This window comes from Lepisosteus oculatus, chromosome 8, assembly GCF_040954835.1.
Source record: "Lepisosteus oculatus isolate fLepOcu1 chromosome 8, fLepOcu1.hap2, whole genome shotgun sequence".
Taxonomy (NCBI): domain Eukaryota; kingdom Metazoa; phylum Chordata; class Actinopteri; order Semionotiformes; family Lepisosteidae; genus Lepisosteus; species Lepisosteus oculatus.
Genome location: NC_090703.1, coordinates 20,376,606 through 20,392,695, shown reverse-complemented (window position 1 = coordinate 20,392,695; position 16,090 = coordinate 20,376,606). Strand labels below are relative to the sequence as shown.

Here is a 16,090-nt window from a genome sequence, read left to right as displayed (position 1 = left end):
CGCAGCATATATGCAGCTATTAAATAATAATGCTAAAAATAAACAACCTTATTTTAAGGGTGGCTTTCCGAGGTGCTTAGTAAAGGAAAATTAAAATAATTCCGGAGAACAATGACATCTCTCCACCTTGCCTGCACCTCCCCTGTGTTGTGTTTGATTTTAAATCGTGTTTAAGTAGTTTTCCCAGAAGGTGCTTTATGAGAATGAAAAATTTGAGCTAAACAGGTTTTATATGGGGGAGACATTTTGGGAGGATAATACAGTACAAACGCACCGTAATGCTTTCAGGACGTGTTTTGTATGGCCTGGTATTCTGAAGTGTTCGCCCCCCCCTCCCTCTTTCTTGCCAGGTTTAGTGGTCCGACATTCGCGCAGAAGCCTGGCTTTCAACACAGCTCAGGCACCTTCAAGACTCTTTCAGTTTCAAAGTCTTCCCTTTTTTAAAAGAAGCCAACATCGTATTTCCACATCAGAGAAAACGGCATCAAGTATACTGAATTCATCCCCAAAAGTGGAGCCTGCTGTTTCCAGACAAATACATGTGGGTTTCTTTGTGAGCTGTCAAGAGAGATATGGCTTGTGTCAGGCCCGCACTCGCACAGAATGTTTCAGTTAGAGTAATCTGGGAAGAGTAAATCACTCCCAGGTGGTTCCAATGGAATCACACATTAATTCTAATCAAGAGAAATTGGCTCTGGGGCTCAATGTGTTTTTAATAAGTGACTGGGACAGTGAGAAAGGGGTAACCCTCAGAGTCGCCGATTCAGAATTATCTCCACCAACATCATCATCCACGGTTCAGTGCTCACAGCTTTCAAACACTCCAACTTCCTACCCACAATGCCTCCCTCCCAGTTCCCGTGGACTGGTACCAGTTAAAATCCATACTCATAATCATTTCTCCCTGGAAGAGTCCCTCAGTTCAGAAGCTTTACAGTGTTAGCTGGACGGCATTCTAACTCTGCTCAGCACAGAAAACAAAGCTTGTTTGTTCAAACATAATCTGCATAAGGCAAGTTTGGTTTTATAATACAGCACTTTGTTTTCAATTTTAAGGCTTTTCTTAAATGACTTAAAGCGGCTTAACGTTCAATAAATAGAGGCACAGATTCCTAAAGGCATTTAGTAATGACTATGTTCGTCACAGCCTACAGTTTAATTCCATTCAGGAAAGCTGGTCAGAATTAAATCTCACTTTGACAGCAGCTGAAGCCAGGGACCAGACTTCCTTGGAAGGCATCTAGTGCCATGTACTCCAGTTCTTATAGAATAGCACTCAGCCATGTCTTTGCTTGTCTTGGCAGTGCCCTGTGGTCAAAGCTGCTGAAGCAGCATTCTGCCAGTACAGAAACAAGAACACTGCACAATACAATTCTTTGCTCAGCCTGGTAATTGCCTGGTATTGCTTTACCCATTTTTCTCCTCTGGCTGAACAATGGCTCTCCGGGAGAAGTGCTGGAGACCCTTGCTCTCTTCTAATGAGCTCTTGTTTTGGTGAAAGCTTAATTAGCTTGGCACGGTACTGCTGCTGCCTGGTAAGGCCTGACATTTTTGTAACCAATGGAGAGTGTGGCAGAAGAAGGTGGATTTTTCTACCTGTCTGCTGTCCTTCTGGTTACAGGGCTCAAGTGTGACCTTTGACCCAGAGGAGAAGGCAGAGATGGCAAGGCAGTGGTCCTGCTGGCGAATCAACGGCTCAGCGATTATCCACTTCTGCACAAAGAAAAAGAGACAGGCACAGAATTGTCTGTGAACCAGAAACTGCAAACTGGGAGTACAGACACCTTGAAAACATCAAACATCTCTCACACTCCCTCATTATGTTCATCAACACCTAATGGTTATAGTGACACAGTGACCTCACTATGCCAGCGGGGCAGTGACCTCACCCGAGAGCAGGGCGTGGTGCCAGCAGGGTAGTGACCTCGCCTGAGAGCAGGGCGTGGTGCCAGGGGGGTAGTGACATCACCCGAGAGCAGGGCGTGGTGCCAGGGGGTAGTGACCTCACCTGAGAGCAGGGCATGGTGCCAGCGTGGTAGTGACCTCACCTGAGAGCAGGGCGTGGTGCCAGGGTTGGTAGTGACCTCACCCGAAGCAGGGTGTGGTGCCAGGGGGGTAGTGACCTCATCTGAGAGTAGGGCGTGGTGCCAGGGAGGTAGTGACCTCGTCTGAGAGCTGGGCATGGTGCCAGCGGGGGTACTGATCTCACCTGAGAGCTGGGCATGGTGCCAGCGGGGGTACTGACCTCACCTGAGAGCTGGGCATGGTGCCAGCGGGGGTACTGACCTCACCTGAGAGCTGGGCACGGTGCCAGGGGGGTACTGACCTCACCTGAGAGCAGGGCGTGGTGCCAGGGGGATAGTGACCTCACCTGAGAGCAGGGCGTGGTGCCAGGGGGATAGTGACCTCACCTGAGAGCAGGGGGTGGTGCCAGGGGGGTAGTGACCTCACCTGAGAGTAGGGCGTGCTGCCAGCGCTCCCCTTGCATTCGCCCAGGCCCAGATTCGCCAGTCCCCGGGACTCCAGGCACAGACTCCCCTGGCGCAGCACACTGAGAACTGGCTCTCTCTCCGGGACCCTGATGGGGACACTGCACTTCAGCCACAAACTAGCAGAAGTGGCCAGAATTTTCTCTCACCCTTATATGAAGCCTAGTTAAGCAAGTTTTTTTTTCTCTAGAATTCTGTTGTCTCCCCCTAGAGTCACTCCTTGAAAGAAGAAAGATCTCAGGAGCATAATGTTTTAAAAATCACCTTGAGATCATGTCACCTGCTACAATATTACAATGTGGTATCGGTCAAAGAACATTCCAGAAGTCTTTCATGTGCTGTAGGACTTTCTAGTGAGATTTCTGATACCCAGTTGGAATATGACTCTCCTATCTCCCATGCGGTGCAAACCAGTGATGTAAAGATACTATTAAGCATAAGCAACACAAGGAGAAACTCATATTAAGAATGGTACAAAAATATTTAATGTTGTTCATTGCAGACAGACAGACTGCTGCAATAGAGGAATTACGCCTTATCACAGATTCAGCTCCTGTAGCATTACAGAAACCTATGACGAGACTGAAACTAGCTTGGGATATATAGAACAGCAGTTATTCGAAACACTGCAATGAAATATTTATATCCTGTCAGACTAGAATGATTTACTTAGACATGCTGTTGGCGAACAACACAACAGAATGATCAAAAAAACCACAACTGTGATAGGAAACCATGAGAAAAAATACACAAATTAATATAGAAATAGTGTCCACAACAGGCATTTTATTTACTAAGGAGCAGCGGGAAAAAAAGTTAAATACCTTATCTGATCCCAATAAAAACCTGAAACTCTATTCATAAAGCAATTCTGCCATGTAACACGTACACTCCTTCATATCTTGAAAAGAAAACAGAGCTTGGAAACGTCTACATAAATCTAAACAGTAAAAATAAATTTTACTCTGTAAACCTACTGAGGCTCAACTGAGACGGCACAAGGCTCAGACAGAAGACAGTCACTCAACAAGAGACTGTTAAACATGTTCAGTGACTTTGGATTAAATGGACATGGTTTTATAATGGTGCATCTCTGGGCATTGCTGCTTTTTCTTTCCCAAACCATTTTCCTCATAGACACTGTAGGATAATTGATATATTTTGATCATCATTCAAACTCTATAACATTGTAGAAAACATTAAGTCTGTCCTCTACCAGTGTACTTAATTACTACTGTATATTTGTTCTGTTTGTGAGTACTGTGTTGTGCTATAATCAGAACCCATGAAACACATTTGACTGTGCTGCTCCACAATTTTAACTGTCAATTGTTCATTTTGAACTGCTGGGTAGAAAAATACAAGATAGGAAAAACTGTGGGAGGTGCCTCTTTCCCGTCTCTGGCCTCGGGCCCGGTGTCAGACTCACTTGAGCTCCGGGTAGACGTTATCCAGGTACCAGCGGAAAGAGTTGCAGTTCAGTCGGCGTCGCAGCTCCAGGCGCTCGGCAATGCTGCACGGGGAAACGAGAGAGGAGGGGAAAGAAGACAGACTGCATTAACATGCCATAATGGCAGAAACACAAAGCCCTCCGATTCCAAGCTCAATCCTTGTGCTGGAGGGGCACGCCATTTTGGGGTTTTGATACCACCTGTGTTCCTGAAGACTTAAATGTTCCAATTATTGACATGCCTTTAAGGGTTCTGCTATCCCAGCTGACTCTCCGTCCTGTAAACTAAGACACTAAACCTCCAGCAAAGCTGAAATACATACAGATGTGTTAATAGGAGTGAAATTGTATTTCTTCTCAAGAATTCAACACTACAGGTCTGAGCCCATGACACTCTGGTAGGAATGACCACTACTCTTGTGTTGCTTATTTAGTATTCTAATCGGTCTACACTTCAGCTTCTGAGGACTCTTACTTCTCTGTAGACTTGTATGGTAGATCTGTGGGACTGCTTCACTCCCAGAAGTGAATATCAATGTATTGGCTCCAGGCAGGGTCTACGTCATGACACTGATTATTGTAGGGGATTTAGGAACCTCTGATGCCCATAATGAAATATTTCTTTATTGGTACTTTTATCCTGAAGACCACTAGATTGGTACTTCCTGTGCCACATATCACGTTAGTTATCAAATAGGACATTACTTTCTATTCATCCTGTTCATATGCTTTAGAGCCCTTCTATTAGTTATGCAAAATGATAACAGACGTTATTCAGTTTCCATTTTAAGTCTTTTAAAGAAAGAAAAGCCTTAAAATTCAAAATAAAGTGCTGTGTTAAAAGATACATTCTTGCATTCACAATGGTGTGGTTGAGGGCCAACAGGAAGGAGAGGTAGTCAGATCTCGCTGTGAGGAGTCACGGGCTCTCTGGGGTCTGGCCCAGGAGAGGTGGAGGGACACAATATAATGCATGCTGGGTATGCGTTAAACTCTGATAAAAAGGATTGGAGAGGCCAACTGACCTGCCAAAAGATTTCCCTTGAGCTGAAGGCCGGGCTGCGTAATAGTACTGCTTGTACTCATCCATCCAGACTTCAGCTGCACGTTTTGTGTTCCTGCATAGATGACACAGTCAGGGTAACTCAGGCGGCCCAACAAAGACTGACACCACTGACACCTAAACCACAAAGATTCATTCCGGGAGCAGCAAATAATGGATGGACATCAAAGCAATCTATTAACCCAGAACTTCACAATAGGGCAAAAAAAAAGCAGAAGCACTCTAAAATCTAGAAAGATCAATCCAGAAATAATTGTGCTGAATATGATCAATAAAAAAATCACACAAGAAAAAATGTCATTAATATCATTTGGCACCTCAAAGCAGATTAGATCTAGGAAAATCCCATTATGAATGTCTCATGCAATTTCTCTGCAAGTCCAGTGAATTATTTCATCCTCTTTACCTATGTTCATTACAGTTTGCATAGTGCTTCCACAGCCTTTCTTAGTTCCCTCTAAGGATGCCAAGAAGAAAGGATCATGGGAGCACTGAACTGCAGAAAGCACTGGCTGCCATTTCCTCCACTATTGCTAGGAAGGCGTCACCGGCGTCATCGCTCCTGCATGCCACACTCACTTGATGTAGGTGAGGGCATTGCCCTCTGGGAAGTCGTAGGGGTGGCGCTTCCTGAAGACGTGGCCCACTCGGCTGCAGGGCAGGATCTCCAGGCTACCTCCGCACATCCAGACTCGGAACGACAACTCTGACAGGCAGACGAGAGAGAATTGCAGAATACAAATAAATGCAAAACGCATTGCAATTTAAGCTTCCGCAGAAGACGCCACTCTTGTGAGTACATTAGCGCATCACTCACTATATGTTTGGTGGTTTAGAAATACATCTAAGGTCAGGGAAATGGTGCATCTGAAGTGAAATTCATAGGTTAAGGGAACCTTAGTCTTGAACAGAGAATTATCACGAGTGCTCACAATCCTGAGACCTTCTGTCAAAGTCAGCTCAGTATACACTTTATTAACTATAAGGAGCCACATCTACAATGGGACCTTCTTTGTCACCTGGCTCAGCAACCCTTAACCCTTACTCCTGCGCACGTGACTGTTCCATTAACACACACTCCTCCTCTGTGTCATGTGTCAGCAGAGACGTGTGACAATGAAAGACACACAGAAGACAAGGCTGCTGACCGAAGTTCTCCCCGCCCCAGATGTCCATCTGCGTGTCGTACTGTCCTAAGTGGTTAAACCAGCCCTTGTCCATTACGAAGATGCCGCCTGCAATCACTGGGGTCCTGCAGAAGGAAGAGCAGGGTGAGAGTTTCCCAGGGAAACGGCACTGGGACATTTGCTACACAATACAAATAGAACTTAACGCAACAGCACTTCTTCACTTGTTTAGCGTATGCTAAAAATATTCAATACTTTCACTAAACAATGAGTTAAGATTTGGAAATTACAATATGCAATGTGTGATGCTCTGATGATCTCCAGTCCTCCTGCATCAGCACCCTCCATCACCACAGCGTATTCATGTGCAAGGAGCTCATCAGGGCCATCTCCAACGAGATCAGGCCGGGCTTATCAAGCTCGTTAAGAACCTCGCACACTATTTAAACCCTGAGGAACCATTCCCCAGGGCTCTGACATTGAGTTGATTAACAAGAATGTGTGTTTTTTGTTTCAGGTTTTCTAGGAGTTACTTCAAAGTTTTTCCCTGTTCACAGCCTTCTGGTTCCTGTTTGAATTGCTACCACTCGCTAACTATCTATCATCCCCTCCTGTCTCCAGCCCAGATTCAACAGCTTCCCCTGCGCATCTCAGCTACCTGCCATTTTCCATTCTGCTTCCCATTACTGCATTGTTATCACCGAATCACATAATAAATTCTGCAATCTTCACCACTAATCGGACTCTGAGGACAATTACTTTGCTGTGCCCTTTTCTTTCCACCTACAATCCCGGCATAACACTACGCACTTCATAAACTGAAAGATTTAGGTATCATAGAAGGCTAGTTTCTTAAATATTTTTCTGTACATTTGTGTTTGTATGAAAAAAGAATATGATTAAGACACCGTTCATAGTTTTCTGTTAAGTTGATATCATGCACCTCAGCCCTTTAAATGCCAAAACACCTGCTTTTACTGAATTTCTCTAAATCCTGTTTTTTTTTTAATGATTTATTAACCCCATTAACATTAACATTGTAATAAGGTGCATACCATAAACAGTTCTCGCCAATTTTTAATTCATTTTCAGACAAGAACGGACTTCTACCCTGAAAGAGCCTCGTGACTATATCATTACTAAATTATTCCAGTCCGAGTTCATTAACCTCATTTCAACATTTAGTGCACAGAATCTGAATAAATCTGAATTTTAGAACAGGATTAGACATGTTCTGTCGGGGCAATTAAAATTATCAGGTTAATAAGGCTGTCTAATAAGTTCAGTGACTGAGCTCAAACTCGGTAACTGTACACAGGACAATAGCACAGCACAGTAAGAGGAGGTTTATCCGAAGCCAGAGTTACCTTATTGGTTGTGTGGGATCTGTCCTGGACATCTTCTGATCAATGGGGATCTGCTCCCATTTGAAGTGGAGACTCCAGTCAAACCCTGGGATTAAAGGAGGTCGTCAGCCACATGAACACCAGGACACGCAGTTAGAAAACTTTTGGAGCCCAGCAAAGAAAGAAAAATGGCCACTCCCTGTTGCAGATCTCTACCACCCAAAACCAAAAGACCTGGATTACTCTGCTGCTTATCCTCAGTTTCTCTTTCACTGGTAGGACAAAACAAACTTATTCAAAAAAGAAAGGGACCAACTGCAGCTTAGACATTCAAGTCTGTGTAAGAGCAATCAACTTGCTAGTTAAGAGCTGGTAATCTGTTTCTTTCGCTTCAGATTGTGGGTGAGAATCAAATTAAAATTTTATTACTGTTTTAACTTCAAATGTGAGAGACAGGTGGATTATTTCATTCTCTCTAGGGGCATTATGTCTTGAATGGTCAGTGCCAGTGATCTTCACCTTGGTCACGGAGATACACAGCCCTGGAGGCTTTTCAAGAAACTCAGACTCTGCAGTGACTCACCGCTTGATTCCATAGTCATTAAGAGCACATGTATAGTGGAGACATAAGCTCCTTGTCATTTCTTTGCCCATCTATGACAAAATAACTGCCAAATCAGCTGTTATTTAGCAGCAATTTATGCTGTATTATTAAAATACTATTTCCTATTTTCCTTGTCTCTGGGGAAACACAGCACCTCTTTGCAAACAGAAGACATGCCAGCTCAACAGGCCCCTGAATGAAATGCCTGTCCTGTCATTGTACACATTCAACAACAGTAGAACACAAACCATATGTGCTGTTGTCTAGGCTAACAGAAGTGATTAAATGAAAAAAAAAAACACTTCCTCCATCTACACTGGGTTTCTGTGCTGCATGTAAAATGCTCTACTGCAATGCTGTCCGTTTCTGCTGGTCTTGATATCAGTTACTGTTAAAAACAGAGGGGGTCTGTACAGTTTTACAGACACTCACACTGGAATGAAAACCACTTTTTTCAAAAGCATGCCTAAGATAAGTGATTTTAATCTCATCTTCTGTACTGCTTTGTGGTTTGATGCCAATTCTGCTCAATCAATGCACCACTTTAAAGGCTATATATTCTAGAAAAAAAGGATGTCAAAATGTCAAAGAAAATGTGTTTTTACTCAAAAAGCTAAACACCATGCTTTAATACAATAGCATGGTATAGCATGGTATGGTAAGCAAACAAATAAATCCACTATCGGCTTCTGAATGGAGCTCAGAAAACTGCAGAGGATCCCTCACATATGGTACAGCTGTTTACCTTCTGGCTGGCAATATTGAATTCCAACACAGAGAACAAACAAGTGCTCTGAACCCAAAATCCAGCAATGGTAAAGATTCTTATACAACCCTCTTAAATCATAAATACATCTAAGCCAAGATCTTCATGCACTATGAAAAACAGAAGCTGTCTGACAAGGGAAAGCATGTATATTTTTTTTGTATTTTGTCTTCAAAAAACACATTTTCACTTTACAGACCAATTGGATGTGACCACCCTATATGTGATGGATCCCGATGGATGTCAGGATGGGGCTGATGGGACGCAGCTATGTGACAGTTATTTAACCTCTCCATTAGAGTCTAGAGGTTTCTATTTTCCCCAACTTAGTGAGCAGAAACATGACGCCTAAAGAAAACTCTTCTGAATAAAGAAAACGGGGAGGAAAATGAAAAATAAAAATATACAGTAGTAACAGGGGAAATACGGGAAAAGCCTACTTTTCCAATCTCTAGAATTTTAGGTTTTTCAGTGTATTGGTTCACATGATTTTCTGCCAGTACAAATTTGTAGATCCAAGACAGCAAAAGCAGTAGGAATTAGTTATCTTAAACTAAGTGTCATGTATGCCCGTTTAAATGGATATTATTTGGGATTTTGCTAAAAATGGTGAGTACCTTTACCCGAGCGTTGTTACCGAGCAATTGAGATTGGCATTTGAATTAATTTATTTGGGACTATACACTCGATACTGTTTAACTTATTTGTGGCCCCAAAAATACACAACTGTAATAGTTAAACTTAAATAGTTATCATACTCTTTGCTTCAGACTTTGTGCTGAAACGTCGAGTCAGTTTTTTTTGCTCTTTAAATAATGCCAGTATAAAATATTGAGGAAAACAAATGTGCTTTCCCATCCTTTCTGACCAAATCATACACAGCATGATTACACAATAGTACACAATAATTTCACAGCAGGAGACTATACAGTATACTGGATATGGGATAAAGACCTGAGCTGCAAATCTGCAAAAGATTTGATCTGGCCAGAGATGTTTGAAAATGTACTATATATTTGATGGCTAAACCTACAACCACAGTATTGCATTTCTGTAGCCAGAGCAAATAGCTCTTGATGCGGTTCACATTGCACTTGACAGGATCACACAATCTGGGAGCACAAGTGACATTACAGAAAAAAGAAAACTGCCCTAATAGAAATCCTTAGAAAATGTAATAAAATAAAGTGCGCCTGCAAAGTATTGCTGAATATTTGATATTTGCTGAAATATATAGTGCCTTTACAGAAAACACTAAGGTGAATGAAGTGCAGTTCGGTTAATGGGAGGAAAAGATTTTAGAAGGCAAACGTAAAAGTTCACCATTCAGATCTTAAACATACTGAAACTACTGTTACTGCAGACCACTTCAGAAAGCATTACTTTGGTTTCCTGTGTGAGTCTTTTAACTCCGAAACAATTTCAAGCTTTCACATTCTGTATTTTCATTATGGAAGTTGGTTTGGGGTGTCAAAACATCACTATTATTTTTGTTTTTTGCACATTTGTGCAACTAATAAAGAGTTCTCTTTGTTTAAGAAAACTAGAACACTTATAAAGCACTTCAAGAAGAGATTCTGTTGGGGAATAAAGGCTCCAGAAGTTAAACCTCTGCAGCAGTTTGGCTTGATTTGGTTAATTAGTCCAACTCTGATGTCCTGCTGAAAAGCTTTTTCTAGCTGGAAGCTAAGCAGAGTCCTGCAGTGCTGGAAGGGCTCACAAGGAATATAATAGTTTCTTCATGCATTATTTTACTGGGAACTTTTTATTGGCTTTTGTTATCCCTAGAGCTATGCTAATGTTAAGCAATCCATGAAGCATATACAGTACATAGCTTTAGCAGACTTTAACATCTTATATTCCATGCAGAAGAAAACCAACAATAACTAATTTCAGGGGTCTTAACTTCGGGAGGGTCCTCCACAGTACTTCTCAGTTGATGGAGTTGAAGGTTTCTGTGAGGACAACAAAGGTCATAGATAGAGATTACTGAGTATACCTAGTGAGCAGTGAAGCCTCTTTATGGCCTACACCCATAATGACATTCTGGGAGGAGCTCTTGAACAAGTGGAAGAAGCCAGTTCAGGAAGGTTCTCTTGAGGTTCTTTCTGTTCATGGAAAGCCCGTTGTTCCCTCTATACAGTAACTTCCAGCTGGACTTCTCAATTTTCCGGAGGATTGTCACAATCGCAGCATCAATGAGATTATTTCCTCATTCCCGATCCTGAAGAGGAGTGGAGTGGTGAAGACACTTGAAGACCATCACCTCTGGATGGCCTGTTACTTTTCATCTGCTTAATGGTCTTCCAGTAAACATTCTTCTCAGGAATTAAGGGGATGCCAAGGTCACCTCTAAATTTGTGCTGAGGGATGGAGTTGAGAGTATCAAGAAGGGGAGGTGTTTGAAAACCTCCTTCCTAGGATTCCTTAACAACTCTATTTCCAGATGAGCTGGTGAACTCAAGGGATATACCACAACTTGGTACACCAAATCAACTCTTTGGCCACAAAACCCAAGCCAATCAGAAATGCTTAGCTGGGTCTCAGGTTTTGTTGGTTTTAAAGATCATGAAAGCTATCAGCACTAAAACAACTTTCTTTGACTTTCATGGAGTCCCGCTTAGTATTACATTAGAGTAAGTGCGTTCTTCCTCGCCTGCTGAAACCCACACGCCATACAAGATCTTCAACTCGTTTGGGTCAAAGCAAATTAACCATCAAATCAGTCACGGATCAATCTTAAATCTATGACTTCTTTTGAAATTCCTTGGAGGGGAAACCCAACTGTTTTTTTAATTTTTTTTAATCCATTTTAAAAGGGAGATTTTCAAAGGTAGTGGCTTCCCTTGAGAATGAAGATCCAGCTTGAGTTGCAAGGACAAAAAGAGTGTTAAAACATTACTCATGTAGGCTACACATGGAGTTTTGGGATTTCAAATTGGTTTTATTTGGAGAGAGAAAAGGTGGAGCATCTTTTGTTTTGCAGCCACCGGCTTTGAAACGTATTCATATAACTAGACTAACCACTAAGTGGTAAACAAGCAACTTTTTCTATTGACAAAGCAATATTATTAATAAACTTCAGTCCATTTCGCACAATAACATACTATTTGGGGGTACCAAATGAAAAAAAAAGAACTCCAACAACTGTGCAGGATGTATTTTGTAATCCGGAGACACAACCTGGACTAAAACTAGGAACCTCTGAACTACAAAATTATGTGTGCCTGCTTGCCCCCAGATGTGACACATATCCAGCTGAGCCCTGCCAGACCAAAGTGGGGGGTGATTTGGTTGATCGACCCCATGTTTACTGCAGTAAACGTGGTTTGTGTTGCTAGCTTTATACTTGTGCACCTCAGTAGCAATGTCCTTTTTTAAGATTATAGGTCAAACATTCCTGTTTAAGACCCAGAAATCACAGTGCAGAACAAAGTGGAGAGCTATGTGTGGTACCTTAAACCACACTTGTGTGTATATTCACGCTGTTTCTCAAGACAAAGTGTGTCTTTAGTAGTAAATGTTAAAAATGCAATTGGCTGCTCCAGTTGTTAAGGATTGCTGCTAGAGTTTAAAAGGATGAGAAAAAACTAGGAATTATATACTGTATAATTAAAACAGGCATATTCTCCAATATCAACATATGCTTTAAAAATATTAAAGATGTTAGTAACCCACAGCCTGTTCTTTGAGTTTGTCTTGTATTATAATAATTGAAACTCATTTAAATAAAACAAACAAAATCCGTTTTGTCAAAAAACAAAAAAAACTGGCCAAAGATGACTTCAGAGTATTTGTTTAAGCGTCTGCTCGGTGGTGATGTAACGCATACTCCAGTCAAACACGCACAGAAGAAACACTAAAGTGTCTATTACACTGCCAGATTTCAGTCCTGCAGAAAACAGCTTGTCTGAGCTCTACTGGCACACAATTGAGTCTATAAAAGTTAAGACCTTAAATGATGTATACCAGGCAGGAGCGGCAGTGAATTGCCAATGTTCTGTATGCTGTGTGTGCAACCCTGGATTACTGTGAGAGAAGTTAACCTTCATTCATTGTCTTCCAACTGAAAGGAAACATTTCTCACTTTTCATTATTATACTACTGTTCATTGTTTTGTATTGTTAAAAAATAGTAAGAAAACTCAAACAAGATCATGCTGATTTAGAAAAGGGATGTCTAACCCTGGTACTGAAGTCAGTAAGCACTGCATCGTTGCTCTGTCAGATTCCAAGTTCTGCTCCATCACCGGGGCCAGAAGTGTGATATGAAGAATCTCCACACTTTAAGAGGTGGATGTGCATTGATTTGTTTCTCCCAGGATGGCACTGAGCAACCTCTGGGACTAATGAATCAATGTGGAAGATACTTTCCTTGTTACTCATTTGACACGATTGTCCATGTTATTATGTATGATTTGGTACTTTCTAACTCTCATGTGGAATGACAAATGCTTGTTTTCCAGAACAACCAAGTTTTTACAGTGCAATAAGAGTTCTATGCAATCTTATTTATAGAAAGTCCTTTTTCGATTAGTTTTTTCTACGCTTGACCTTTAAATGTGCCCACACACGCACACCAATCCCTTTCTTCCTACTCATCTAACACGCAGAAAGAATGGCTTTGTAAAGAATCAATATTCATTTGGATCAAAAAAGTAACTACAAATGCGATGTGAATGTGAGGTGGACAATACAAGGCGTGTGATTGAAAACAAAGAAATGAGATCGAAAAGAATTACATTTCCAGTCACTAGAACACAAATGTGGGGTCACATACCAATCACATTCTGCTAACACTCAATAAAAACATCATCAGCAAGGGATGAAACCCCTCGTCTATACGAATCTTTTCAGCAAATGAGCGACAGAGGATATATACAAACAGAACGGATAAGGAGGAGTGAAAGCAGTGTGTGGTCAGCCCGTGCTGCTCAGTGAAGGGTGGACATGCCAGGGTGGGGGCTGGAACATATATAGTAAATAGTAATAAATATAATATAAGGCCAGCATCCATATCACTCTGCAGCTCACAACAGGCAACCCACTAAAGCTCAGCAGGTGTGAGCCTGGTCAGTACCTGGATGGGAGACCTCCTGGGGAAAAACTAAGGTTGCTGCTAGAAGAGGTGTTAGTGGGGCCAGCAGGGGGTGCTCACCCTGCGGTCCATGTGGGTCCTAATGCCCCAGTATAGTGACGGGGACACTATACTGTAAACAGGCGCCGTCCTTCGGATGAGACGTAAAACCGAGGTCCTGACTCTGTGGTCATTAAAAATTCCAGGGCATTTCTTGAAAAGAGTAGGGGTGTAACCCTGGTGTCCTGGCCAAATTCCCATTGGCCCTTACCAATCATGGCCTCCTAATAATAATCCCCATCTATGAATTGGCTTCATTACTCTGCTCTCCTCCCCACTGATAACTGATGTGTGGTGAGCGTTCTGGCGCACTATGGCTGCCGTCGCATCATCCAGGTGGATGCTGCACATTGGTGGTGGAGGGTAGTCCCCATTTCCTGTAAAGCACTTTGAGTGGAGTGCCCAGAAAAGCGCTATATAAGTGTAAGCTATTATTATTATTATTATTATTAAAAATCTGGACCAGCGCGTCTGCTGCTGTAGGTGCCTGCCATATTGTTGCTGTTTCACTATTATATGATGCTTTTAACTTAATATGATTTGTGCAGGCCTAATGTTTTCATGTTTTATACACTGGAAAACTGCCTTACTCATTCTTCAAATTGGCCGTCGTGACAGCAGCTATGGGTGCTATTCCAGTTTGACTAGTGGCTCTCTGGGAAGAATGTGTCTGTGCGTTCTGTGAGAAACTGAACGGCCCCACAGACCTACCTCCTCGGAGATCTGCTGAGGCAGCCAGGTAGGCAAAGTTGTCCAGACTGATGACGTCAATAATGGGACTGACCACCCGCGTGTGATCCTGGGGAGAAAGGAGACCAGGAAGTGCAGGAGAGGAGTTAACAGGAAACAGAGCTCGGGAGAAGTGTGTCGGTGCAATAGCACTGCCCTGCTGGCACAGTGGTGCTACTGCAAAACAATGAACACACAACACTTTCTCACGCCTCCATTAGGCCAGTTCCCTAGTTTTTATTTTGTCTTTGGAACTAAAAAAGCTGGGGAATAAAAACAAATCCTAAAAAGACTATACTTAATGGCCCATTGTGTCTTCTAGGTTATAGCTGTGCAATAGGACATGAAGAAACAACACTGTGCTTGAGCTGTGGTCTCCTGTTGCCAAGGAAACGCCTTGGTGCGGGAAGATGATATTACACAATCCCCTGTAAGCAGAGTAAGTTCTTATACAGACTCCACTGCCCATCCCTCAGACCTTATCCCTAGGGCAAACAGTAAGCCACTCAACATTTACTTGGAAGGAGGCTTTTGAGCAATGCACATGTGGTTTATCATAAGTGTGGACAGCCCAGGGTAACAAGGAAGATTCTCAATCCAAAGAGGTTTCAGGCCTTATGACTGGCTTATATCGTTTATGACAACTCACAAATATTCTCTTATCTTTGAAAATCTTAAGTTCACATCATGTGAAAAGACTATATGACAACATTATGACAGCTTGCATTGTTGACCTGTAGCTCTTCTGCTCTAACTTCTGTCAAATTACATAGCTTGCACTTTCCAGCTCACTCTGCTGTGCACATCAAAGCAACAAATGCACACAAGCACACACATGGAAACATGGAAGATGTTTGCAACATTGATTAAATGTCCACAGTAAAATGACAATCAGCAGAAGTGTATATTTTAAACAGACAAATTGTCTTTCTTTTCTTTTCCAGGGGTGGAAGAGCAGATATTGCATCTTTGAGGAAGACTATATCTGGTTTACTCCGAACATTTTCCAGTCCACAGTGTAATTATCAGCGGTTCGCTGGGGCCAAATGTTCTTACTGTACAGTCAGTGGGCTTGTTCCATTTTGAGCTAAGCGTCTTGCTGTGGTTGGGCAGGCTGTTCATTTTCAATACGGTACAGCACTGCGAGTTAAACAGCTATAAGGAGAGGGGCCCGGCATGGCTCTGAATGCTGGGCCTTTCTGCAATAGCTAGGGGCAGAGATAAAGTGGTCTGCTCAGACAGCTGCTTCTTCAGCCCCAGCTGTCGGTGGTCTCTCTGGGAGATATCACGGACCAGACAGGCTTTCACAGCGTCCCATAATAATGAGAGTTCCTATGACATATCCTGGATGTATTGAATGTAATAAACATGATTTATTCC

General features: G+C 42.4%; 1 protein-coding gene across 1 annotated transcript in view; it reads right to left on the bottom strand.

The window, feature by feature from the left end:
* Positions 1 to 16,090, bottom strand: part of galnt16 (UDP-N-acetyl-alpha-D-galactosamine:polypeptide N-acetylgalactosaminyltransferase 16) — a 52,935-nt gene that overhangs the window by 5,063 nt on the left and 31,782 nt on the right. The window contains exons 7-14 of the mRNA XM_069193369.1: positions 14,693 to 14,780; positions 7,497 to 7,581; positions 6,151 to 6,254; positions 5,582 to 5,708; positions 4,965 to 5,057; positions 3,919 to 4,002; positions 2,452 to 2,578; positions 1,597 to 1,713 (exon numbers count right to left, since the gene is read on the bottom strand). Of these exons, the coding sequence (XP_069049470.1) occupies positions 1,597 to 1,713; positions 2,452 to 2,578; positions 3,919 to 4,002; positions 4,965 to 5,057; positions 5,582 to 5,708; positions 6,151 to 6,254; positions 7,497 to 7,581; positions 14,693 to 14,780 (825 nt within the window). The remainder of the gene's footprint in view (positions 1 to 1,596; positions 1,714 to 2,451; positions 2,579 to 3,918; positions 4,003 to 4,964; positions 5,058 to 5,581; positions 5,709 to 6,150; positions 6,255 to 7,496; positions 7,582 to 14,692; positions 14,781 to 16,090) is intronic.